This window comes from Centroberyx gerrardi, chromosome 8 (assembly GCF_048128805.1).
Source record: "Centroberyx gerrardi isolate f3 chromosome 8, fCenGer3.hap1.cur.20231027, whole genome shotgun sequence".
In the NCBI taxonomy this organism is placed as follows: domain Eukaryota; kingdom Metazoa; phylum Chordata; class Actinopteri; order Beryciformes; family Berycidae; genus Centroberyx; species Centroberyx gerrardi.
In genome coordinates, this window is record NC_136004.1 from 9,638,690 (window position 1) to 9,663,369 (window position 24,680).

Consider the following 24,680-nt stretch of genomic DNA (forward strand, 5'->3'; position numbering starts at 1 on the left):
TCCCAGCCAAACAAGATTATTTATTTTGGCGAACAATTACATTATCTTGGGATGCAATCAACATCCAGGCATTCACAAATGCTCTTCTGACGTTTTATTATTTATTTTGTCGATGTTTCGTTGTTAGAGTTGTCTCTGTAGAGCTCAACCATGGGCAAGCTTCACCAATATGCAGTAGCTCAATATATCCACCAGATGGCGCATACTGCCAGTGAAGCGCCGCTCTCCAGTACCGTATCGGATGCAACATTAGTAAGAAATCTAAAAAGGGCAATTAGAGCAATTAAGCACAGAATGAGGAGACTTGCGTTTAATCGGCGATGTCATGCAACAGTAGAAAGGGATCTAGCAATCTTTATCGATGATATAGATCATTCATTCGATAGTGCTTTTCTCAAAATGGAAATTTTAGGTTCATACATCTGGCTCCTGTGGAAGCCACAACTCGAATAAGACTGACTGCTACAAGTAGAACTCCACTTCTACTCTCTGTAAGCTATTGGACTGGACTGGACTGGACAGGCGCCTGTGTTGCGCACGACTGGTGGGCTGTGCGCCGTCACGCACTGAAGGTGCCATGAAATGAAGAAAACTCACTTGCGGCGGGGAAGAGCACTATTTTAAGGAGCGTGTATGGACGCATCGGATGAATTGGATTAATAGCTTCCTTGATTAAAATGGCCAAAAATACATCTCTTTATTTTCGAATTGTCGAGGGCAGGAACCTCCCAGCCAAAGACGTGTAAGTAATTTCTAAACGCCACGGGCTTCTGTGCTGAAGTCTTAAATCTTAGATCATTACAGCCTAATAGACAACAGATCAGGATTGCTGCCACTGATCAGCTTAATTAGATAAGAAAAAAGTTCAGCCGACGTTTTAGCCTTGATTTTCTTGCAAGTTGTCTCCTGTCGTTGAAGGAATTGGAGGAGAAATACAAAGTCAAGACAGGCTCCTCAAATTTGCCGTCAGGCGAATTGAATTAACATGCTGCCTTAAGACATCATGTCTCATGCTGTCATCTTTTTCTTAATCTCTCAAGCTCCGGGACCAGTGATCCGTACTGCATTGTAAAAGTTGACAATGAAGTTGTGGCCAGGTGAGTTTTAAACCCTGCCTCATATTATAAATGTCTAAAAATCGACGTACTGTACATGCAAAGAAAATGAAGATATCTCATTATGTATTATAGCAGTTTCATGTCTGCAAGGCTAGATCTGCAGAATATTGTTTACAATTCTGCTTATGTCCTCAAATTTGCATATACCCTGCAGCAGTTAGTGATATAACTAACTCTATAGACATTTGAGTTTGTCTGTTTTTTGGGGCTGTGCCCCCGCTATTCTGCACATGTTATCCCGGGTGGAGTGTATGTGATCAGGGTGGCGGTGCTCGCAGCGTGGCCCCCCCAGCACAGAGAACCTGATACTGGTCTGGCCTTTAAAACACCCGCAGGTAACCATGGAGAGGATGCATCAATTATTGCAGGGAGCTCCCATTGTAAGCAGGGAGAATGCTGGGAGCTGGAGGGGAGGAGAGTTTACCACTTCAGACTGGAGGTGTTCCCACTTTGAATGCAACTGTGGTCAACTGTGTAGATGATTATACAGATGGTTGCATCCTCTATAGTGTTGGGATGAAAGCAGGTGTCACTTTTTAAAAATAGCAGTTGTATATCATTTTGAGGTGGAACCCATATTTCTCTTTGAATATTTCCCAATATATTGGGATTTAATATGGGAATAAATCCAGAGGCCATTGTTACAACTGGCATCATAAGGCAAAACGCAGCGATGACTCACTGCAGACACTAATTATCTTGTACTTGTAGTGTCACCGGCCAACTGACTCCCTGAGTGTGTTTTTCATGGATGATGTGGCTGGTTGACCCCGTCGGGAATTCATGGAGCAGAGAACAGCAGAGCATTTTCAGCTCAGCAGAGAGATACATGGCACAAATTAAACAGGAACTTTTCATTACCCATTTAGAATAGATTGTGCACGTTACTCCCCAAGCATATGAGATGTAGGCTGTGACCTTATGTATGGTAATGAACTGGGCCGCTGAGGGAAATTTCATTTTCACATGGTGCTGATGCTGCTGACGCTTTGTCATGTACTGTGATTTCTGACTCGACGCATTACCTTCCTGGCTTCTTCTTCTACTCATAAATGTCGTGCATTCAGTCTATGTGGCTGTTACGGGCTGGTGGGTACTAGTGTGTAAAACCTTCCTTTTCAGGACCGCTACAGTATGGAAGAACCTCAATCCTTTCTGGGGTGAAGAGTACACACTGCACCTCCCCATGGGGTTCCATTCACTCTCCTTTTATGTCATGGATGAAGACACCATCGGGTAACATTGTCATCCAAAATCGTCTTAAAATGATCTCATATTCAGCTGTTATGGAGCTTTCTGATTGATTGATAGTCTACTCATGAAGCGATATATTGGGTTAAAACATCATGTACAGTTTGAATGTTTTGGAAAAGCCTCCATGCTTTGAATAAACAAACATCATCAGGCAGATGGCAGCCCAGATTGACTGATTAAAGGCTGTTTTTCCCCTCCTCTCATGACCGGCAGTAGCCATATCAATCTGTCAGATTCACCTCGTTAAACTTTAACAGGAAGGACCTTTGATAGTGTTTTTTTCAATAGCTTCAGTCTGATAATCTTGTTGTTATCTTTTGCTACAGCCATGATGACGTCATCGGAAAGATATCTCTGAGCAAAGAAGCCATCGGGTCTCAAGCTAAAGGTATGATCAAAGGAAGCTGCATGGGTATGTGTGTAACGGGACGGGTGCATGACCGGAGGTCAGAGGTTAAACAAAGATGGATTCCCACGACCCAGTCAAAGGTCTCATGATTGCAGAGAGTTGCCTTTTTTTAGGCTGAGCTTCTGGGAATGTTTCTCAGTGTATACTCTCACACATTTAATGCCATGGTTTGATTTGCTCTGATGTATCGGTCACTTTCATTTTAGAATCCCTTTTCTGCACATTCAAACAGAAAGGGAATGAAACCAGCACACACGTTGTCTGATGGCTCTCCTGGTTCTTGTCTGCATAAACTCTGGGGTTATTCATTGTGCAGTACAGCTGTCCTTTTGTGTGGAAGCCCACAGTATTGTAGAACGAGGAGAGCAACCAAAACCTTTCCAGTGGCCCAACCCATTTTACGGCTGGTTGTCTTACAGAAGCTTTTACACTGAAGAAATTAGTCCCAATGTTAACTTAGCGTTCCCTGAACTCCAGGGATGTCTTTGGTGTCCTGTCTAGACATGTGGCATTGAAAATATGATGTCATGATGATATTGTAGTTTTTCAACACTTTTCAAAGTGTTTACTGTATCAGATTATGTTTGCTGCATACTGATGCCTCTCTCTTGGCAGCAGCCTGGCGTGGCCTTCGCTCCTGTGATTCATTGCAACATGTTGCTATTGAGTCAGTTACTCCCTCGCAGGAATATTCTCACAGTCTGGCCTCGAAATTGTACCCTTGCTTTTGTCTGATATATATGAAAAAAAAATGAAAACAAAACACGTTCTGTTTTTTTTGCCTGAAATTTATACTGTATCAAATGTATTAAATTTAATGTGTTCTATTGAAAGGCCACTGTTACACATGTTATTCAGGCTACTAAACTGTACTGTAGCTTTGTGTGAGCCTTCACCTTGTCTCAAACCCATGAGTCTTTCTATTACAAAAATCGAGCTAATTTAAAAGTGTACTCTTATTTAAATACATAATATCATTCATTCCTACCATATTTAACTGGCCTTACTCAACTCAAGTTAAACTAATCACTTTCTTCAGTGTGTTTGGAGGGATATTAAGTGTCCATGTTTGTCCTCCTGTCCACACAGCTGTTACTTTACAGCTGACAGGTTCATCATTTTGTTAATGCAGTATGTCTGTCTATGTGGTGTGTTCAGGGCTAGATAACTGGATGAACCTGACGAGGGTGGACCCAGATGAGGAGGTCCAGGGGGAGATCCACCTGAGTCTGGAGCTGCTGAAAGACGCAGAAAGGATCAGCCTGCGATGCCAAGTCATAGAAGCCAGGTAACACACAGCTTTAAATGCTGCAGCTGTCATCAGTGTTCATGGGGATTTGAGAAACAGGAGCTCATTTAGAGAAAGCAATGGGTTACAGACAAATATTTAGAGGTCAATAGCGGCCTAAAGGCTAAAGGTTAGAGTAGCAGGCTTGTGACCAAATGGTTTGGATCTGCTGGGAAAATCTGGGCAGGGAAAGTAAATAAGGAACACAGTGTATATGCTCAGCAAACCTTCTCTGGATGAATAGGTTAAAAAGTTAGGTTTTTTTTTATTAAGAAATTACATCTGACAGTCAACCTCTTCACTATGTGAGGATCAACGTGTTCTTAGTTCTAAAGAACTTTAGTTGCAGGATAGTTGTATTCTTTCACCTGCTTTTCTGCTTTTGGATTTCAGCTGGGTTAAATAGTGTGTGGTGTTAATGTTGACTTAAATAATACGTATATGCTTTATGAAAAGTAATTCTGAAAAGAAGATAGTCTCACATGATGAAGAGAACATAGACAAATGCAGTCCATAGCACTTTTTTCCCCATTACTAAAATCCAATAGCAAGAGCCTAATATGTCAGAACACAAAGCAACGCCACTTGATTTTGAGAGAAATTGAATTTATCTCCATCATGTCTATCCAATGACCCCAAACTTAAACCCCAATGGTTTAAGTTTGTGTTTTCCATACTTAAAAAGTATGTATCAGATCAGGACTTGGTCAGTACAGTATGTAGCATTGTTTGTGTTGGGCCATATGAAAGAGGGGTACTTCTTTCATTATAAACGCATGTACGAATGTAACTTGCAAGTGTTTAAATTACATCTCTGGATGAATGTGTTTTTTTTGTTCATGTACTAAGTACAATTTACTGGCCTAAAAAGAGTTATTCTCCAACTGGTCATCAGTCGTGAGTGAAATCTCTGTAGCTGAGCTGCTTCCAGTGGAGCCTGGCAGTGTCATCACTATTTCTGTGCTCAAATTTTGTCACTGTCACCCTGCGGGCCTCCACTCTCAGCGCTCCCTCACTTCCTGAGTCATACCACCACTATCACACCACTCACTGCCCCATCTGTGTGTCCCAGGCTACAATCTCTCTCTCTCTGGCTGGGCGCTAATGAGCATGTCAATCAGGGCTTGTCACTGCGTTATTCAAACATGCTCCGATGAATGTGAATTGAGTTTGAAAGAATGAGGTCAAGTGCAAAGTAGTGGTTTCGCTTTTCACCTTGCTGTACCTCACTTAACTAATTCAATTTGCAGAGCAAGCAATTTGGGGTTGTTGAGCGTTTGAGTGTATTGATCAGTGTTGTGTTTTGGTCTGATGACACCACAGAGACTTGGCTCCAAGAGACATCTCTGGAACCTCCGATCCGTTTGCCAGAGTTATTTTCAACAACCACAGTGCAGAGACCTCGGTGAGCTCTATGTGCGTGCATGTATGTACATGTAAGGCCTTAAAGGAGCCAGTTCAAGTCCTTCCATTACAACTCATGGTTATGTTAATGTTATTGTCTTTCTCTTTTTTCCTTCTTTTGTTCCTTCTATATTACTGAACTTTGCAACTTTGCTAAAAAAAAGAGCTACACAAATGTAGTTATATTCTTATGCTACTGCTACTACTACTACTACTACTACTACTACTACTACTACTATTACTACTATTACTACTGCTACTACTACTACTACTACTACTGCAGTGTGAGATCAGAGAGAGCTGATGTGAAGTTTATTGAAGAGAGATCTGGTCTCAGTCTCCTTTCATACAACAAAAACACACCACTGCTGGGTTTCAGATTATCAAGAAGACCCGTTTCCCCCACTGGGGAGAGACGCTGGAACTGGAGCTGGACCCAGAGGAGCTGAGTGAGGAGGGAACTGTCACTCTGGAGGTCTGGGACTGGGACATGGTGGGCAAGAATGACTTCCTGGGAAAGGTGAAGACTTGACATGATCACTATGATCCATCAAGTTATTGTATATCTTTCTATTGTTAAACAAGTCATAGATTTCATGTCATTCTGAGTGGCCAGTGTGTGGAATATGCTTAATTTGTGAGCATTTTCCCCTGGAACAATTGCTCCACCAGTGATTGTTATTGTCTGATATTGTGGGCTTGTTTGTTGTTTCCTTCCACAGATGGAAATCCCTTTTGCTTGCTTGCACAAGACACCTCTGTTAGAGGGCTGGTTTCGTCTGCTGCCCTTGGGAAACCATGAGGTTGATGCTGGGTGAGGATTATGGGTGTGCTTGTTTGTACTGTGCGGTGTTTGTATGATTGAGACAGTGTGAGAGCGAGCAAACATTTTGCCGATTGCTTTTGGAATCTTATAAGACTCAAATCCACAGGCAAGCGCTGGCGGTGTGCTTTTGAAATGTAGTCGAGGAAAGTGTTTGTTTTTCCTCAAGTTTCCTTTCTGCGCGTCTTTCTAGCGTTTGCAGGTATACAGCAAGGTCTCCGTCAACATCTGTTCGTTGAGATAATTTTAGAACAAATGCGGGCTGAGCTATCTGCAAAAGCATAGTGTCAAAGTGAAGCTGATCTCAGAGGTTCATTAGTGAATGACTCACAGCTTTAGGGGCGTTTATAGAGGGGAACACAATGCTGAGAATAGGACTGGGAACAGAAACTGTGAAGAGATCTATTATAGCTGGGCAGTGGTAAAAGGCAGAAAATGTCATTGCAATGGATATCCCCTTTGGGACTATCTGTTGCAACTGTTGGTTTGAGAAAGCACTGTGACCAAGCACCTTTGACAGTTTTCTTAACTGCAAGGACTCCTTAATAGTGTGCTCAGAAAATGTCATTGCACATGCTGTACTACACCAGGCACTCACCATTTATACTGGATTTGCTTCAGCAGTTCTCTTGGCATTATCACGTCTCACCTTGCAACAATATGCAAATCTTGTGGAATAGTTTTAACAAGGAATAATTCTTAACCTAGAAATTCACACAGGTCTTCCTTTAGCCTATGAGACACTAAAATAAAAAATGCCAAGGTCCAGAGGGTCAAGACAAGACAATTGTTAAATGTTATCATTATGTACAGACTAGACAATGAACTGGAGTCTAACTTTTGCTTTTATAATGAGGCAATCTCTGTTTTATAGTTGTGAATCAGGAGTTGTACCATCATCAGGCCCTCCAGGATGTTTTCACATTGCATTTCCCCTACAGGGCTTCCAGTTTCATCCAGTCACTTGCTTTCACCCACAAGGACCAAAATCATTGTTCTAATCAAGGCACTTGATTAATATGCAGATCGTCACACTTTGCCTTTGACATGTTCATCGGTTGCCACACTTCTCCCACAAGTACACAATGAAAACACTTCAAATGCCATTGCAATTTTCACAAAAAAGCGACAGAGAAAATAAAGTGCCGTTGGTCACAGTCATCTCACAGAAAAACTCTGGAGGGACAAGTCTATCCTAAGAGACCGCCTTTTCCTGAGAAATTGTCCTGGGTGCTGTCACAGCCACTTTTCTCCATCTTTCCCACTTCATTTTTAATGGAGCTGTACATCAGTGTGACATCTCAGATTGCAGGGTGGGAAAAACTCTCTTCTTTTTTCTGAAATTCTGCGGTGTTTTCCTCCCTACGCAGCGGCAAGCTGGGAGCGCTGCGTCTGAAGGTGCGTCTGGTGGAGGATCGCATCCTGCCCTCCATGTACTATCAGCCCCTCATCGACCTGCTGGTGGAGTCGGTCATCTCCCCTGCAGAGGTCAGCACCACCACTCCTCCTCACTACCGACATGCAGATCTGCTCATTTGCTCAACTGTACGACAGGTGCTGCTCTATCATGTCGAAAGAGCGCTGTACGTATGTTGTATCTTTTCAGTTACAAATGTTTTTACTGGAGGGATGACCAAGTCAACTTCGCTCGAGTCCCAAGTCAGTCTCAAGTGTTGAGGCACGAGTCACAAGTCAAGTCCCAAGTCTAAATGTAGATTACCAAGTAAAGTCCAAGTCAAGTCCATGTCATTAATGTCAAGTCAGAACAAATCAAGAGTCCAGTATCAATTTAATATCTTAAAGAAAACAAAATATCTAGGACTTTTCAATGCAATATCGTTTTAACAGTATAACAACTTGCATTATGAATTTGATTTCTATAATCAGTTCAACATTTGATCTTTTGTCAAGACTTTAGAAACCTTTTCATGTCATCAAAGTACAAGTCAAAGTCAAGTCCCAAGTCAGCAGAACCCAAGTCAAGTCAAGTCTCAAGTCTTCTCCTCATGCATCAAGTCAAGTCTCAAGCAATTAAAACTTACTGACGCTCTTGACTTCATGCACAATTCTTCTTGAGTATGTCAGGTTTATTTATTTCTGGATGACAGACAGAGTCTTCGCACATGACCTGAGCCCCCCACCCCCACCCTCACCCCCCCTGCAGGTGGAGGACAGCAGCCCTCTGACCATGCTGGAGGAGGTGACCACGGTCGAGAGCCGGCAGGACGTGTCGATGACCCTGGTGAAGATCTACCTGGGCCAGGGTCTGGTGGTGCCCTTCCTGGACTACCTTAACACCCGGGAGGTTAACCACACCAGTAAGACTCCAGGAACAACACCGCAAGACAAAAAAATACATCACAACATTGTCCATTGACCATTTGTGAGGGGAAGTTGTTCAGGAGAGTAAGATGTTAGGACATTTTTTGAATTCCGTAGGAAAAACATGCCTATGCACGTGTTCCCAAGCATTTTGTGCACTTTTGCTTGCAGTTCAGATATTTGTAATGTCATGTGTCAACAAGGAAGTGCAGCTCAACAGTTATGCACACATTTGGAATATTTAATTGCTACGTTGTATGTGTTAGGCGTACTGGAGAGATTGCAAGCCACCTTTCAGATAAAAGTTTTACTGTAGTATTTGCGTCATGAATGCCTAGATATCTCAGCTCTTAACTTTTTACATAAAGCTACTGCAATCACACAATACACAGTGTGCGTAAGACCTAACTTTATCTCTGTGAGTCAGTAATTGTGTTAGTCGGGGGGGGGGCGCAATCTGCTTATAGGCTGCTCTTCCTCCACTCTCCAGAGACCCTCGAAGGGTTGCTGCTATTTAACTCTGAACCGACTCTCTCAACACCACAGCCACGGTCTGTGTGTGGGCAGTCCGAGCCCACCAGCACTATATTTACTAGCCCTGTGCCAATTATTCACTCACTCAACAGTCATTTCATGGCTTCTGTGTGTTCTTTGTTAGTCATGTTTTTGCCTCCACACCACATCCCCATGCTAATTCGCACACAGAGTTGTGCTGTGGTCTGTGGATTTTGTTGGTGTAGTTTGAGATAATAAGCGTAGTGCCTAAGTTTCCATAGCAACTCCACACGATCCAAACGGTAGCTGGTTGATCATAAGATCAGGAATAGATGCCGGGAGCAGCCAGACATTAAAGTGGGGCGCAGGGGCAGGAGGGAGGGGAAAAAAGACAAGAAATGTATCTGATCGATTTGGTACTAGAAGTATATATTCAATAGATTGTATCGAATATGTAAGCAATGCAGTTCACCTGGCAACCAGGTCTATCACCATGGATATATCAGTGTCTCCACCTTGAGGGATTTAGGTAATGTGGCATCAAGGCTGAGTCAGTGAAGGTCAGCCTGCCCTCTGCTGTAACACTGAACTGACTTTCTAAAGCAGATTGGATCTTAGCAGACAGACATGCATCAAAAGAACTGAATGCTGCTTTTATTTTTTTATTTTAACCTTTATTCATCAAGGGAAAGTCAACTGAGCATGCTCGCTCTCTTCCAGCAACACCTTGCTTCACATTCACACAGTTACACACAGTCACATCCGGCAGCTGCCCAATGCAAACACAGTCCTCTACTGTCGGCCACTGAGCTGCTCCACTGGAGTAGATGGGGGTTTAGTCAGTGCCTTGCTCAAGGGCAGCTGGACAGTAGTTGTTGAGGAAGTAGTTGTTACTCATTCACTCTCCCCACCTGCATTTTCCCAGCTGGTTCACGGATTCAAACTGGCAACTTGCTTCTCTAACCTCTAAGCTACTACCACCCCATCATTTTTGAATATATTGTTTGAATTATACGTCAATCCCCTCTCTGTTCTGTCTCTAACAGCTGATCCAAACACGCTATTCCGCTCCAACTCTCTTGCCTCCAAAGCCATGGAACAGTTTATGAAGGTGCGTCGGTGTGTCTATCATTCCATTCTATCAGGTGTTGCAAGTAGTCGGTTGTTCTTCTGTCTCTATTGTGGTTTAAAGCGTGACGTAACTGTTCATTATGTTTGCCCTCTCGCTCAATCTTCACTATTTTCTTCCTGAACGTATCCCTTCTCTATTAATGTGTGGTGAGTTATAGCTCTTTATAGAATATGGATTTTCAGTTTAGAAAAGAATCCCTTCTGCATAGATACAGATAAGAGTACTGGCTATAGTCCCACAGTCAGGTCTTAAACATATGGTGTTGTTTTGCTGTCAGGCTGTCGGCATGCTGTATCTGCACGAGGTGCTGAAGCCCATCATCAACCGCATCTTTGACGAGAAGAAATACATCGAACTGGACCCATGTAAGATCGACCTGAACCGCACCAGGTAACACTGACCTAAAATAATGTTCTGCAGGACCTCGAACAATCCCACGATCATGCCCTGACTGTTTTGCTGTATCAAACAGGATGGTTATAATCTGCTTCACAGGCACTTGTCTTGCACCGCAAGTGGGAATTTTAGGTCATAGGTTCAGCTCGTACTGTACGTGTTAAAATGGTCAAATGAAAAGCTGTCACAGGAGCCTGCCCACTTCCTCTACACTTCTGCCCTGAGAGGAAGACATCAGTGTGAGGAAATGAAGAAGGAATGTAAAGAGGGGGAAGGCTGTTGCTTGGCAACTGCCATGAGCCCCTTGAGATGTCTATCTCTGACATGGAGGGAGATCCAGGGTCTAACATGCACTATGTCTACAGTAAATCTGCCTGCCAACACCTGATGTGTTGTCTCCGCTTCCTGCCTATATGTCTCCCCTGACATCTTCAACTCAGCAGTTAACATCTGTGTTCATCTCTCCACACTCTGCTGTTGAATGTAATGACGTTATCAGGAAAAGAGAAGTTATCAGTTATAACATGCTGCAAAAGGCCATGTGTTTTTGAACTGAAGTATTTGGTTAGTATGGTTAAATTGCCACATCTTGATAGTTTTTACATAATGCATGCTAATCTATACACAGTATGGTTAGTATGAATAGTACGCACTGTTAGGATTCAGATTCCAGACACAGGGATTCAGCCCTCTCTCCTCCTCTGTCCGTCTCTGAAGACGGATCTCATTTAAAGGTGCGGTGTCAGAGGCGGAGGTGCGGGACAGCAGCGTGGAGATGCTGCAGGACTACCTGTCCAGCATCATCGAGTCCATCGTGGGCTCATTCGATCAGTGTCCCCCTGCCATGAGAGTGGCCTTCAAGCAGCTGCACAAGAGGGTGGAGGAGCAATTTGCTGAACCTGAGAATGAGGTCAGTCCAGAGCCAGGTCTACAAAGACCAAACTCAGTGAAGAAAGAAAGCGGATACTTCTATTTCAGCGCTTCATACATTTTGGGTCATTTCTACTTATTAATTTTATCTTACCTTTACAATTTAGACATTTAGCTGAGGGTCTTATCCTGAGACACTTACAATGTGTGTAACAGACATTCCTAGATGGCCAACATCACATGCGACCTATCCCAGCAAGCATTTGACCGACGGCAACATGCAGGATGTGGCATTTTCATCATTTTCACAATATATCATGGGATGGTAAACATTCATATCAAAACAGCTTTGGCAACTGTTCTGAACTGATATCCGAAAGATATTTCCCAATTTTGCTAAATGTCAACATTACAGGCTGTCATATCAAAATGTATTCAACATCAAAATGTTTGCTGCCACAGTAAGGAGTGCAGGGGAAAGACAATACAGTAAATGTTACAAATATTCCTGTGTCCCTAGAATATTCATAAATAATAAAGAGATTCTAGGTAAAGAGTTAAGAGCCAGCCAATCATTTACTTTCCTATTGAATCCACTGTCTTTCTACAGGATGTGAAGTATCTGGCCATCAGTGGATTCTTTTTCCTGCGTTTCTTTGCCCCTGCGATCCTCACACCTAAACTGTTCCACCTGAGGGACCAGCATGCAGATACACGCACAAGCAGAACGCTGTTGCTACTGGCTAAGGTATGGTGCATAACACACACACATACAGTACATACACACACACTACCATGAATGATTTATTCTCACCACACTACATCACAAATCAATGCAGAAAAACATTAACAGTAAAGACATGGATGCACTGGACTTGAAGGCTCCATGCTGTGAGCCACCTGGCAGCATTTCTCATCTGCAGTTGTAGCACAAATGATTAGGAAGCATGAACACAACATACTGTACAGTGCTTATGTGTGCAGGCAGTAGTGCTTCCATATGGAGTGACAGCCAATAGCAACAGATACAGTACTGAGCAGTGTGTTGCTTGTTGCTTGTCCTCTGTTACAGCTTTGCTTTCAGGTCAGGCTACCATATAAAAACAGTCATTTTAACCTCTATTTTAGAAGCTAGATCAGTTTTAAAGTCACAACAAAATGGAAAATGTTTCCCCTCGTTATCTAATTCTCCATATCATAACATTAACAATAAATGCCAAAAGATTTAGGAACGTTTTATTTTTATATCAAAATCCCATTACTTTTACATCCTGGAAAATGGCATATTTTTAGTTGATATATCATGACGTACCAGTAGGCGTAAATACAAATGACAATAAATAATACCATCACATATTTTTGAACTTCCGCCTCATTTTTGGGCGTTTACCCCCGAAAACCCTATTTCCTTTTCCTAAGACACCATGGTTCGTGGTTCTTTTTGAAGAATCAGGAATTTGTGACAGTTTAAGATTATGCACAAAACATCTCACAGTGGATTGCTTCACCATCTACACAGAATATGCAATGGGTTTCACTGCCTTTGTTTGTTATAGTCTAACCTGCCCCGTTTTGAACAGTCCCTCCTCGCATTATGTCCCACCCCCACATCCCGTTTCACCCGGAAATACATCGAATTACAAAAGCTAGACACCAAGAAATGCTGGCAAGAAAGGCTTCTAGTAGTTCACTCTGCGTTTGAATACAAGTGTCCACCAAATGTCTCTAAAATAAACACCTCCCTGAATTCATCACCATCAACGTTAACAATGGCAGCAAAAATGTCCAGTGTCATGGTCGCACACAAGAAAAGAAAACCCTTATTCCTTGCCCATGCATTGCTCCTGTGGCTGCTGTCCGTGGTGCTGAAGTCCTGTTGCCATGGGTCCTCTACAGAGACGAGGAACGGGCTATTTTTACCTGTGTGTGCGCTGCGCCCGGGCTGCGGTTCAAAGCCCAGCATCAGAGAGGGTGTAGAGAGGGACTTCCTCCTCGCCCTAGGCCAGGTGTGGGCCGGACAAAAGGCCTCACAGCATGCCTGGCCTCAGGGACCCTTTTGATCTCCCACTTTGAGAGAGAAAGGCAGACGGTCTACTGGTCGTCACATACTGAGTTCACACACGCGGCGTAATTATTCTGTCAGTTACTATCAGGCGAGGAATTCGAACACCTACTCCTGCGACCGCTGGATGTTTTATGTGCTTGAAGATGTGAGCGCTGTGTGAAAGTGGCTGTGCCTTTATGGTTGCCAGGCGTTGCAAAGCGTGGGGAACCTGGGCCTGCAGCTGGGCCACGGCAAGGAGCAGTGGATGGCGCCCCTCCATCCCATCATCCTTTGCAGCGTGGCGTCCGTCAAAGACTTCTTGGACAAGCTGATCGACGTGGACCACGACAGCGGTAAGAGCGATAACGGTGACACTCCGCTAAACTGGTAATCAGCGGGAAAGGAGAGCTGATGAGCTGCCGGCCAGGTGCGAGCGCAGCAGCTCCCAGTCAGTACAGTGGATAGGGATACAGTGAAACAAAAGCCCAGTGGTGAAATATTCATAACTCGCTGGAAGCTTAGAGAAGGGACGGCATGGGTAAACGGGCTGGCAGGGCGTCGGAGGGAGCAGCCACGCCACACTGGTTACCCAGCATGCCTTGGCTGCCGTCTTACTGTCATGTGTCAGTGAGTCTGTTGTTGTGAAACATCTTCCCTTTCTGACATATCATGTTCCCTTCTCCCTCCGCCATCACACCTACTGTTTACTCTTAAAGGGCAGTTTGACATTTAATGCTCTTGAGGTGGATTTGTTGTGCACAAGTGGCCGCTTGTTCTGCCTCTTTAAAGGCGTCTTTCATGTGAGGAAGGAAGGGGGTTTAGGCACCATGGAAATAATGAAATGCATTGTAATTTAACAATACCATACACTGTGTTTGTTTATTCTCACTGCGGTACTGTTACAGCTCCACCTTGTGTCTATACCGATGAACATGCCATTACATATACATTATAAATCCAGTCATCCCCTGCATGAGGCTCTTTCCCCTCCGTCCCGCAGTGTCCGAGGTGCCGCAGAGGGCCGTGTTCCTGCCCTCGGTCACAGTGAAGGAGGGGTACCTGCAGAAACACAAGGCAGAGGGACCCCAACTTCTGTCCCGCTTTGCCTTTAAGAAGCGCTACTTCTGGCTGACCAGCGAGACCCTGTCCTACGCCAAGACCCCTGACTGGCAGGTAGGACCTCTGATGAAGTGAGCGCTTTGTACCCTGCTAACAAGTGTGTGGAAGTTTTGTCTGCTCTACCGGCTAGTTTGGCAGGTAACCAGACATTCCAGTTTCATTCCCCTTTTCTAAATATTTGCCTAGTTAAATAGCGTATTCTTGAATCCGTTTGCTACTGTGACTGCTGGATGCAACAGTAAAGTTCCTGCCAGGTAAATGTTACTTTCTTCCCTCTCTCTTATGTAAGCCACAAATGGATGAGAAATCTTCAGCTCAAAGTCACATGAAAGTGACTCATCCATTATCAGAAGGTGATATGTCTTGTGATGATGAATTAGTCGCTGTGTGTTCCCTTTGAAGGACATTTATCAGCTCGCCTCATAAAAAGAGGAAACATTTTAATCATCCTCGGCTTGTTTTAATTTATTTGTGTTTCCCCCCTTGTGAGAACATCATTAGTGTTATTACCATGTGGTGCCCAACCTTGTGATAATGATCTCTCATTCACCAGCAGCCAGAGAGAGAGAGACAGAGAGAGAGAAGCAGGCTCTCTCTCTAGCCCAGTAAAAAGCTCTCTCTTTGAGCCAGTCTCCCGCTTTGTGTGACTGGAATAAAGGCGAGGGTTAATTGAAGGCTGTGGATATTCATGCTAACATTGCAAATCAGATTGCAGACAATATCCCGGCCCCCTTCCTCCATGTTCTCGCACTCCAGTCTCGGTGAAGCGAGTTCCCATTGGAAGTGGCTGATTTACACTTTAAAGTGCTCTTTTTCTGCCATGCTGCTCACATCTTCGCTTCCTCCTTGTCCCTCGCTGTTCCTCCAACCTGTTCCTTGCAGAATCGTTCAGCATCAGAGGCCGCTCCATTAATTTGCTGTGGGCAAGTGCTATGATAAAATATGGCAGTTTTATTTCACTTAAACCTTTGCCTGAATGGCCTAAGGCGGTAGAGCGCTCCGTCATTACCGGTCAGTGTATACTTGTGTTAATTGGTGGTGTGGTTTGTGGCTGAACTGTTGCAGGTGCGCTCCTCAATCCCTATTCAGTGTGTGTGTGCGGTGGAGAGGGTGGATGAAAATGCCTTTCAGCAGCAGAACGTAATGCAGGTCATCACCCAGGACAACGACGGGCAGCTGCACACCATGTACATCCAATGCAAGGTAGTGGTACTGACACCAGACAGCCACCTACACAACACCTGACCTTCTCATTTTGCCATAGAAATGTTTTTTTCCATTGTACAGTATGTGGTACAGAAATACCACAGTTTTCCTCCCTGATTCTTTAGTATTCTGCTGATATACTGTTTGTTTCATGATTAAAGTGTTGGGCTGAAATTAGATTCTGATGACCATTATTCTTATTTGAATAAAGAATAATTATGCTATATTTGGTTTTATTTATGCATTTTATACACTCAGAATCCATTATTTTAATAGGGGGTCTTTAGGCATAAATATTCATGTGAAGAAGAAATAACAACAGTGATTTAATTTGCCATTTAACTTCCTTATTGAAAGGTTATTTACTAAAGGTTATTTTCAAGTTATACAGTATCACATTAAATTTTACAGTTATTCAGTGGTAGTATGTAATGTACTTGTTACAAATAAAAAATATACTTTTATGAGCATCCATTATGTGACTTTTGTGGATAACACTATTTTTCTTGCTTTGACCTCAATCTGACTTTAAGGGACAGCCAAATTTCTGGTTCATCGTATATTTGTGTCTGTGTGTAGAACGTGAATGAGCTGAACCAATGGCTGTCAGCCATCAGGAAAGCCAGCATCTACAATGAGCGCATGCTGCCCTCTTTCCACCCGGGGGCTCATCGCAGTGGCAAGTGGACCTGCTGCCTGCAGGCGGACCGTGCTGGTAACCCTGCTTTTAATACTTCTGATACTGCACAAACTATGAGACTTTGAAATCTTTTTACCAATGCACAGGATCTGATGTAACTGTCCCTTGTGCTATTTATGTGAGCACATATGAAGCAACCCAGCTTGGATGTTAGGAGGGGGTGGGTGAGAGCGGATATGTCATCGGGGTTATCAAAGTTGTCACCTCCCATCACGAGTGTTATGTTGAATTAGACCCAGGACGCCTCCAGAAGTTATGGCATCCCAGAACCACCCCCTCCACACACACACTTCCCTGTATCTGCATTTAGGCTTTCATCTAATTCACTCGCTCCTGACAATGCACATTTAATGACCAAATTCTCTATTTGTAGCTGCCATGTTTTTGTTGCTTCAGTGGAGAACGAGTGCTGAGAATCATAATTTGATTTTCTCTGACCAATTACATTTTGCCACTGTCTGGGAGTCACATCAGATGCAGACTCTTGACTATTTATTGTTTATGTGACATGTGTTGGGCATAAGTTGCTTACTGGGTAATGCACAGGTTAGGACGGAGTTTTGACTGCCACACAAAAAATGTACACACTCATGGTACTGTGAGGCTTCCATCAAATGGTCTAGGTTAAGGTTATTCAGTCAGTGTTCAGTAAAGCGGGTCGGTGCTCAGTTTCAGGCTGCAGCAGAACCCACTCTGCTGTGACGCTGGGCGACTGGAGTGACCCGCTGGATCCCGACGTCGAGACTCAGACCATCTACAAACAGCTCCTGCATGGCAGAGACAAACTCAGGTCAGTGGAGAGGAGAACGTCCCAGTAAACACGCTCAGTCTGGATGCAGTTCACTCACTGGACACTAGAGGTCTATGTTGCAACACTGACACGCACTGCTGCTGCTGCTGCTGGTTCTCCACATTACAATCACATGTCCAACTATCACACCATCCACAGATTAAGCAGCCTCAAGAGAATGCAATCACGTGATTAACGTTATTGATTGATACTGTAGGAAAAAATATCTGGAGGTGCCGGACGGTGAGGCAGCCATCGAGGAAGAAAAACGAATCAACTCTGCCATTCATCCAGGTGAGGCTCCAGCTGCTGGGTCTAAAGAGGAGTGTAAATATTCAGCTAGTCAGGAGAGAGGAGGGTGAAAGGATTGTTATTGTTGTGCGTGCGCTTATGTTCTTGTCATGCATATGCATGCTGTTAGTATACAAATTTAAAAGATAATTGTTTTTAAATGCTCCACCTTTGTATGTAACAAATGCATCACAAAAGCAGGGTCTTGCAAGTCGATGTGGGCGGGACATTTATGCATGACACACTGACATGAATGAATCAGTCAATCAATGACTCAATCAGTCTTCATGGGGTATGGTTCTGGTCTTGTGTCTTGCAGATGGTGCAGAGTGCAGCGTTCAGCCTGTGAAGCCCAGCCGGGGTGTCGCTGCTCGGCTGTTGGGGGTGATCATGGATCTGGAGCAGGCTCATGCCTCCTTCCAGTGCAGGGAAAAGGAGGAAGCCACCGGCCTCATTCCGCTGAACCCCTAGACTAGCCTGGCTTTGGGCCCGGCACGGGGATCCACACTGGGGCCTGAAGCGGGCCGGTGTCCTGTATCAACACCGGTGACCTCTGAGGGGTTCACTCCATTGTCTTGATTGTCTTGGGAAGGAAAGTGGTCAGAGGAAGCAACCTCTTCCAGTCTGTTAGTACATTCCCTGCTGTAAAGTATGAAGGAATTCTGCCATTTTGAAACTTTTGGTGTTCTTTGAGTGCCGCCAACTTCAACAGTGGGAACAGATGATGCTACTTGACGTAAAAAGAGGGCTGAGTGATATCAAAGCATGATCTGACTTGATTAATATTGTTATGTAGATAACCAGCAGTCTGTTGCATGTCCTGCATCCACTTGTTGTGAAATGTGAAAAAAGAAGCTTTTATATTTTGTGATACTGTACGGGACCTCGGTCACACATTTTTATGCAATCAGCTCGTTGTAGTGTAATCTACAGTACCTGAATGTATGGTGTTTTGATATTGCTTTTATCAACGTTTTGTATTTATATGGCATTTTTCTTAATTCAGCTTGTCACCACAGCCGCAATGTAGCAATGACATTCCATTTGTAGGTCACGCCACTGTCTGTAACACCCTGAGTCATGTTAAAACACTGGTGGACATGCCACAGTACAATGCTGCCTGCACAGGAAGCTGACGTTCCTATTAGAATACTGTTTTTTAATTGTTGCCATGGGCACTGGATACAAAAAATTGTGTTGCTTTTGTTTGGTGCTATTGCCAGTGGGTTTCAACTCAGACTTTTGGTTCTGATATAATTTGCATACTGAAAATGTCCTTGCAGTTGAGGATACGTTGTTGTAGCCATTCCAACAGTGATATGGGTAATATTTACCTGCTACCAATATAATGCCCCTCCTACCTTTACAGGATCAACCAAGTTTAGAACTCTGAAAATATAGAGTACCAATTACATTAGATGCAGCTGTTTGAACAGTTTACATTTTTGTTTATCTTGAGATTGATTTTGGTGCCATTACAAATTGGCTCAGAAGTGTGGGAGTGAAGTTAGAGATGCCAAACTTGTTTTTAAAAGTTCAAATTTGGAATTTTGGAGCAGTCAACCGCCATATTACTTACAATTAGTCATTTGTTTTCTTTCCATATCCCTGAGACACACGACCTGTACATACACACATTGTAAAGCTATTTGTGGCAGCTGTAGAGCAGCTAGGGTTCAGTGTCTCTCTCTATAACAGAGAAGGTCATTCACTGTAACGGTCAGATGTGTTATCTCTCTGATAGCCTCTGACAGCAGCAGGCCGCCTGCCGCTGTCAGACTCCTGTTTAGACTTTATTCAGATACAGCTACTGTAGTGTCTTCATCGTAGAGGAAGACCTATGGAATATTTATTGGTGAGGAATAAACATTCCTACTGCCTTGGGTGTAATATTATAGTTGACATGCCAGATATGACAATCAATATATTAATATAGGCTGATTTCTAAAGTGTTTTTTGTATTCACTGCATTCCAAAATTTGCTTCATTGATTTGCCATCTTCTCATTGCAGATCCACCACACAAGCTTTTCAAAACTAGAGTGAACATTGATTGTCGCTTGTGAACTTGATATTCCCCCGAATGAGGGCTGTTATTATGGAAAAAAAAATTGCCTGTATTTTATTTTGCCGATACAAAATGACGGCTTGTTCAAAGTGGATTGTTACTGTGAACTGAACACAACTGTATTATTCACTAAACTCTTGTTTCAACTCTCGCCTGGTGTTCATTTGTGCCCAGAACAACAACAAAAATGCCACTTTGAAATAATTCAGTGTTAAAAGAGTTTATTCCCTTCCATTTAATTGGATTGTAATCAACATAGAAATTCATTAAGAGTATCACTATCACATTTGCTGTCCTTTTCTGTCCAATCCCCTCCAGGCTAGTGTTAAAGCGGAAGGCCTGACTCAGCGTGGGCAATGACATTCATATGGAAATACAGGAAATCTCATTATTAGCCCTGCACTGTCATGGTTACCGCACCGCCCCTTTTTTTTTCAAATGAATAATTTAATCTAACCATCGTAACCACAGATTTTACAATCCAACAGGACTCAGCCTTTAAAAATCATGCTAAATCATGCCAGACATGATGCTCACAAACAGGCCTGCACCATTCTTATTAGATGCATATTTAAGGAAAGGCCCTTCCTCCTCCTGGCCTTATTTAAATGCTAATGAGACGTACCTGCAGTGATGCAGCAGACTCCCCCTGCTAACTCTCTCATTAGAGACAAGAGGGGAGAGGTGGGACAGGATGCAGGAGGGGGGTTTGGGTGCCAGTACTGGGAGAGGTGACTGACCCCTGAGCTACTTGGTCAGCAGCGTGACGAGCCAACGAGCTGCTCACCCGCAGGCCTTGGAGGACGCTGGGCAGGCTGCTTCAGTATGCAGCGGAGCGCCTGCACGGAGCCACAACCACAGCTCTCTCCACACAGCACCAACATCCAGCAGCCAGTGACAGAAAATGACCATAAAGCAAATTTACTGCCAGTGAGAACTGTTTCTGCTGCACTCCACAGCTCCGGCAAAGCTCATTTATATCCATATAACGAGGTGCAGAGTACAGAGCTGCCTGGGGAGAAGGAAACGCTGGAGCTAAATGAAGGAGGACATGCCGCCGAGGGAAGAAAGGAGGAAGAACCAAGGAGACGAAAGGTCAAACAAACTACCCCTGTCGAGGGCACATTTATTTTTCCACAAGAAACACACAAACATGCAACGAGGTCATCACAATTCAATAAAGACCGATAGATTAAGAAGCCCTTTATAGTTTTATCAATGTCTCTCTATGTCTTGCTTTTAGTTTGTCTCAATTTCTCTTTGTGAGCCATTTTTAAATAGCAATATGTAGACATTGCTGAAGAGAAATGAAAGTTAAACCACAAAATCATGGCTTAAAAACATCAATGAAAATGGGCACTTAAAATGCAAAACATTCAGATGTTTCGCATGTTGCCAAAAGAGTGAGGAGAGCGGCAAAACGCTATCTCGTCCTCATCTGTGTAAATCAAACCCTATAAAGAGATTAGTCTTTTGAACTAATTGGAGTATGATGCAGACCACAGTGCTAATCAAACCAGAAGACCTGGGTGATGTTTCTATAGAAGCAATGATGTTTTTCATACACAAAAGCTATGCATTGTCAATAGACCTGCTCACGTTTTGGTTAACATGCACCTCTAGGAGAACATTGCTGTATCTTTAAAGGACATGAACCTAAGATTTGTGTACTGGACACACACTCGGCACACATTCACACACACACACAGACAAATACAAACACACAGTATATCCACGCAAAATGAAAGGGTATCACTGTAGAAAGAGAAGTACAGTATGCAGTGGAGACTATGAGAGTACAACAGTAAATACCTCATATGTTAGGACAATTTCATCCCATATCCCACTTCTAATCAAAATATGCTATGGAAAATAGTATGGAATGTATCTTAATAAGAAGAATATAACAATGTTATGTGAGAGTTCAGTTGAAGACAATCATTATTCAAAAAAAGACATCAAAAATATATATATGTCTTCCAATACAGAGCCTTTGAACAGCCTTGGATCGCACCCCCCTGGTTTAGAAACGTGGAGGTAGGTGCCCCATAAAGAAAACACATCCATTGTCATTTTCCCAACAAAAACAAAAGCATCCTTCTTGCTACACATAAATTACATATTAGTTCTTACATATAGTAAATTGCATAAACACCATCTCTCTTCCTAAATCAGACAAACATGTTGTGTTCATCATTCTTTCCCGACCATGTAACTGTACACACCTGAAAGGTCTAAAGGGCCTGCACCATTCATACCACTAGTTTGACACATGGAAAGCAAAAGCTGAAGGAGCAAACATTTGTATTTCTCTATTTCATGAAACTTCACTTAGAATGGAAAATTCCCTGATAGGTTGGAAGCATTCTGTCTTGCTGTCCCATATAAAGGGTGTCAAAAAGTTGTGAAGGAGAAAACTTGAAATGGAACAGGCATAAATGACAACTGTTTTTCAGACCCGGGCCAAATCGCAGTTACAAATAGTTTTAATGGTTTGGTTTAGCCTGCGTACAGTAGGTGCCAGACAGCTGGAGTTTGACACAAAGGACAATACATCGAGTGCCAGAAACCATAGGAAAGTCGCTTAAAATAATTAAATTCAGTGTACTTATCTATGATTGAGAGCTCATCTCTCTCTGAATGTTCCTGCTGAGGTAAATCCCACCCGTCTGCTGCTCCAATCAGGTAAAACAAACTCCCAAGAATTATTTGCAGGTGCTATTTGACCCAGGCCAAGGATTGCTGACTGTATCCACTCCTGGGTTCTGGAGAAGTAGAAAAGATAAATGGCCCATTTGGGGGAACGGCCATCTTCATGCTGCTAAAGCTCCCCCACCAATAATAAAGACACACTTACTGTATTTATTGGAATCCCTCAGGGGATCAACTACACAGATTCTACATTAAGGTAACGACAGCAGCATACGCTAAGACTACTGGTAATATAAGACGTCCATAACATGTCATACATATTTCAACAGTCCCTGACATACTGACAAATGAATCTTTGCCAGATTTGATGTATTCATGTTAATATGTGCCTGTGTATAGATATGTGGGCAATTCAATGTCTTTATATTTTCTATATAGAAGAGTATAAAAATAAATTAAACTTACACCATAGACTCAAATTGAGCTTGAATTTAAAGGTATATCACATCTGCAAATGTAGATTATATATATTTTTCAAAGCATTACAAGCCAGTTTATAAACATCAACTTAAAAAAACAACAGATATTGTTGCCAATACAATTTAAGACATTTTCCTAAAAATGAAAGGATTGATTAAAGAAAACTGTTGCCTCAAAGTGCTATGGAAGACTATGATTCACTCCCAAATAGTCAGCAAATTAAACCCACAAGTGGGCGCCCACGCTATGAACCTCAACATCAACATCCTTTGGATTACCAACATCTCAGCTCATTAAAATTCATCCGATATATTTATGGATAATTTGCAGCACTCTGTTATCTTTAATCTTAGGGTAAAGCAGATTTCCACCGAGGACCTTCAGAAATTCTTTAGCTCACAGGCATAAAGTCTGGGGGGGAAAGAGGAGAGCAAAGGGAGGAGTAATTCCCAGTGAAGCATCGACATCCAACTACATACTGGAGCAACAATCGCCCGGTTCCCAGAATGAAACGCTTTGCTGCTGAGGAGGAGGAGAGCGGGGCCGAGGCCTTACATCAGGACCGGACCTAACAGCCTTCAGTGAGAGAGGAGAGGATGTGTCACCGCTGCAGCAGCAAGCAGCGGAGACCAGCGCTCCGCCCCGCGCCAAACAAGCCCACGAGAGGCTTGTAGATCACAGGCGGGCGCGAGGGCAGCGCTGCCTAAGATGGATCTCCGAGGGAAAACTGTTGGTCTTTGAAAGAGGGACGCTGCTCTCTGGGAAGCGTGTTCAGCTTTTCTGTTCAAGGACTTCAACCCGGCATATTAATGCCTCAGAGCATGCGTACGCACGCTCACCCCTGTGTACGGTGAGCGTGATGGATCGTGCCGACGCCTGGGTCTCCAACGGGAGAATAATAACGCCGGCTTTATATTCACAGAGGTCAGCGTCATCAGTGTGTCAACAAAACAAATGAGTTCAACCTTGGGAGGCAGCGGATCCTGCTTCACCAGCTCAGCCTTTCCAGTTCTTAACAAGCATCAAACTGACTGGTAAGATGCTTGTTTAACCCATTTCATGTTTCCTTTCAAAGACAGTCCACAAGGTTAGCCATACATCACACACTTATCATGAAACACTAATATTTCATAGCCTTTAGCTCTCTGGAACCTAGTACATGCATTACAAAACAGACCAATGGTATCACTGGAAAATGCCACGATGGCCAATCAGAGACGCCCAGGGCAACCTTACAACCACATCACCGTCTCATCACACTCAGATCTACTGATCATTAGTTACTAAAAGCCACCTGTCCTTCAAAATCACAAACCCATGTTCCAAGCGTCATGAGAACAATAATAACTTCTCTGCTTTTCAAGACAATTAGAGAAAACGGGGGGACGACAATTATTAAATTTGAATAAATTCCACATATTGAAATTCTCCTCAATTTCTCTCGACACAATATCCAGCAACAACTGAGACCGTCGACACCTTGCCCTATTGTTTAATACATAGATATTTCATTAAATATAATAGACTTCAAATTCCATTTCTCCTTGCAAAAGTCGCAGCTACGCGCTCAACATTCATTACGCAGCGTTAGTCTGGGCCATGCAATTTGGAGGTCAGCATTTACAAATATCCCTTCTGATGCCTTGGACCCCTCATCACTCCCCCCCCCCCAAGTGCAGAGGAATAGGTTCAGTATGTAATCTAAAAGGGATTTACAGACCATTTACCTGCAGCTAATGACATCGAGATAGAAAATCTCACTGTGTCTTTACATTCCTTAACCCTATTAGAAAATTTGGCAACAACACACATGCTCAGGG

The 24,680-nt window shown here is 43.3% G+C and overlaps 1 protein-coding gene across 2 annotated transcripts; it reads left to right on the plus strand.

Moving 5' to 3' along the window:
- Positions 1-677: 677 nt before the first annotated feature.
- rasal1a (RAS protein activator like 1a (GAP1 like)) lies at positions 678-18,132 on the plus strand. Of its 2 annotated transcripts, XM_071909509.2 has the most exons (22): positions 678-742; positions 1,041-1,097; positions 2,241-2,354; positions 2,699-2,760; positions 3,940-4,069; positions 5,393-5,474; positions 5,853-5,993; positions 6,196-6,287; positions 7,667-7,784; positions 8,461-8,614; positions 10,160-10,224; positions 10,523-10,635; positions 11,359-11,551; positions 12,122-12,259; positions 13,764-13,908; positions 14,556-14,728; positions 15,740-15,877; positions 16,460-16,595; positions 17,250-17,370; positions 17,588-17,675; positions 17,924-17,953; positions 18,004-18,132. In XM_071909509.2, exons 1-22 carry the CDS (start codon positions 678-680, stop codon positions 18,130-18,132), a joined length of 2,484 nt encoding a protein of 827 aa, XP_071765610.1. The 2 variants fall into 2 exon arrangements, with proteins under 2 accessions (XP_071765610.1, XP_071765609.1); XM_071909508.2 differs by lacking the exon at positions 17,924-17,953 and having other exon boundaries at positions 17,588-17,664; positions 17,981-18,132.
- The last annotated feature ends 6,548 nt before the right edge of the window (positions 18,133-24,680 follow it).

Bases quoted from the DNA above. Each gene is read 5' to 3' on its own strand.
- rasal1a (XM_071909509.2), top strand. From the start codon at position 678: ATGGCCAAAAATACATCTCTTTATTTTCGAATTGTCGAGGGCAGGAAC. The intron at 1,098-2,240 runs GTGAGTTTTAAA...CTTCCTTTTCAG, and splicing joins GACAATGAAGTTGTGGCCAG to GACCGCTACAGTATGGAAGA. The intron at 4,070-5,392 runs GTAACACACAGC...ATGACACCACAG, and splicing joins TGCCAAGTCATAGAAGCCAG to AGACTTGGCTCCAAGAGACA.